At 47.2% G+C, this 2,350-nt stretch overlaps 1 protein-coding gene across 3 annotated transcripts in view; it reads left to right on the top strand.

Moving 5' to 3' along the window:
• PI4KB (phosphatidylinositol 4-kinase beta) overlaps window positions 1–2,350 on the top strand; it is a 12,552-nt gene that overhangs the window by 9,444 nt on the left and 758 nt on the right. For all 3 annotated transcript variants that reach the window (XM_042020289.1, XM_042020287.1, XM_042020288.1), the window contains 3 exons: window positions 261–365; window positions 743–866; window positions 2,075–2,340. In XM_042020289.1, the coding sequence (XP_041876223.1) occupies window positions 261–365; window positions 743–866; window positions 2,075–2,340 (495 nt within the window). The remainder of the gene's footprint in view (window positions 1–260; window positions 366–742; window positions 867–2,074; window positions 2,341–2,350) is intronic.

Below are 2,350 nucleotides of genomic sequence, written 5' to 3'. Positions count from 1 at the left end.
GACATTCCCTGGAGGAAAAATCTGGGAATTTTCCCTCAAAAACACCCCGGGATTCTGACATTCCTGGGAGGAAAAATCCGGGAATTCCCCCTCAAAAACACCCCGGGATTCTGAAATTCCTGGGAGGAAAAATCCGGGAATTTTCCCTCAAAACCACCCCCGGATTCTGACATTCCCTGGAGCGGAAATCCGGGAATTTTCCCTCGGGAATGCCGGAGCTTTCCCAAAAATCCCTGGAGCTGTGCCGTGTCCTCCCGCAGGCGGCGGCTGTCGGAGCAGCTGGCTCACACCCCCACGTCCTTCCGGAGGGATCCCGAGGATCCGTCGGCCGTGGCCCTCAAGGAGCCCTGGCAGGAGAAAGTCAGGTAGGGGTTGGGAATTCCAGGGAATTCCAGGGAATCCGCGGTTCATCCGGGAATCGACCGCGGCCCTGCCCAAATGCAGGGATTTGCCCACAGCCCGGGTTTTGCCGGGGATTTTCAGGCAGACCTGAGGTCCGAAGGGTTTGGCTTCTCCCGGGATAAACCCGTTGGAATTCCAAGCCCTGAATTCCTCCTGGAAAAAGCGGGAAAACCCCTGGGATTTGAGGAATTTTGGGTGGTCTCATCCACGTCCTGATGGAAAAGATTCCAGGAGAGAATTCCGTGTTCAGAGCTGGCTTGGGAAGGAGCCCGGGCATTCCCGGAGCTTTTCCCAACCTTCCCAACCCGGAAGGATCCCGTTGTTCCCGATTTTCCCTCAGGAGGATCCGGGAAGCGTCTCCCTACGGACACCTCCCGTCCTGGCGCCTCCTCTCCGTCATCGTCAAGTGCGGCGACGACCTCCGGCAGGAGCTGCTGGCGTTCCAGGTGCTCAAACAGCTCCAGGTGAGCGCTTCCCGAAGAATTCCCAAAGAATTCCCGAGGAATTCCCCAAAATTCCCAGTCCCTGAAAGAATTCCCGCCTTTTTTATGGGGTTTTGATGGCATTTTAGGGGGTTTTATGGGATGCTGCTGGCGTTCCAGGTGCTCAAACAGCTCCAGGAGAGCAATTCCCGAAGGATTCCCCAAAAAGAACCCGATCCCGAAAGAATTCCCTGCTTTAGATGGGATTTTGTGGCGTTTAATGGGATTTTAATGGGATTTTTATGGGATTTTATGGGATTTTTGGGATTTTAATGGGATTTTTTGGGATTTTAATGGCATTTTATTGAATTTTAATGGGGTTTTATGGCGTTTAATGGCATTTTATGGGATTTTAGTGGGATTTTATGGGATTTTATTGAATTTTAATGGGATTTTAATAATGGGATTTTATGGGATTTTATTGAATTTTAATGGGATTTTAATGGGATTTTTTTGGGATTTTAATGGGATTTTATGGGATTTTATGGGATTTTTTTTGGATTTTAATGGGATTTTATTGAATTTTAATGGGATTTTAAGGCATTTTATGGGATTTTAATGGCTTTTAATGGGATTTTATGGGATTTTATTGAAATTTTATGGGATTTTATTGAATTTTAATACCATTTTCTGGCAATTTATGGCATTTTAATGGGATTTTATGGCATTTTATTGGATTTTAATGGGATTTTATGGGATTTTATGGGATTTTAATGGGATTTTATGGCATTTTACGGGATTTTAGTGGGATTTTATGGCATTTCAATGGGATGTTACGGTATTTTATGGCATTTTAATGGGTTTTCATGGAATTTTATGGCATTTGATGGGATTTTAATGGGATTTAATGGCATTTCAATGGGTTTGGATGGGATTTTGACGGGATTTAATGGCATTTCAATGGATTTTTATGGAATTTTATGCCATTTGATGGGATTTTGATGGGATTTAATGCTGTTTGATGGGATTTTGATGGGATTTAATGCCATTTGATGGGATTTTGATGGGATTTAATGCCGTTGGATGGGATTTTGATGGGATTTTGATGGGATTTAATGCTGTTTGACGGGATTTTGATGGGATTTAATGCCATTTGATGGGATTTTGATGGGATTTAATGCCGTTGGATGGGGTTGGACGGGCTCTGCCGGGCTCTCGGGGTGTGACGGGTGTGGTGGCGTTGCCCGCAGTCCATCTGGGAGCAGGAGCGCGTCCCGCTCTGGATCAAGCCCTACAAGATCCTGGTGATCTCTGCGGACAGCGGGATGATCGAGCCCGTGCTCAGCGCCGTCTCCATCCACCAGATCAAGAAGCAGTCGCAGCTGTCGCTGCTGGATTATTTCCTGCAGGAGCACGGCAGTTACAACTCGGAGTCCTTCCTGAGCGCCCAGAGGAACTTCGTGCGCAGCTGCGCGGGCTACAGCCTGGTGTGCTACCTGCTGCAGGTCAAGGACAGGTAATCCCGG

The sequence above is a fragment of the Corvus kubaryi genome, unplaced genomic scaffold (genome assembly GCF_017639235.1).
Source record: "Corvus kubaryi isolate FWS band 111438036 unplaced genomic scaffold, C.kubaryi_AGA036_p1.0 36938, whole genome shotgun sequence".
NCBI classification, from domain to species: Eukaryota; Metazoa; Chordata; class Aves; order Passeriformes; family Corvidae; genus Corvus; species Corvus kubaryi.
This window is presented reverse-complemented; position numbering and strand designations above follow the sequence as displayed.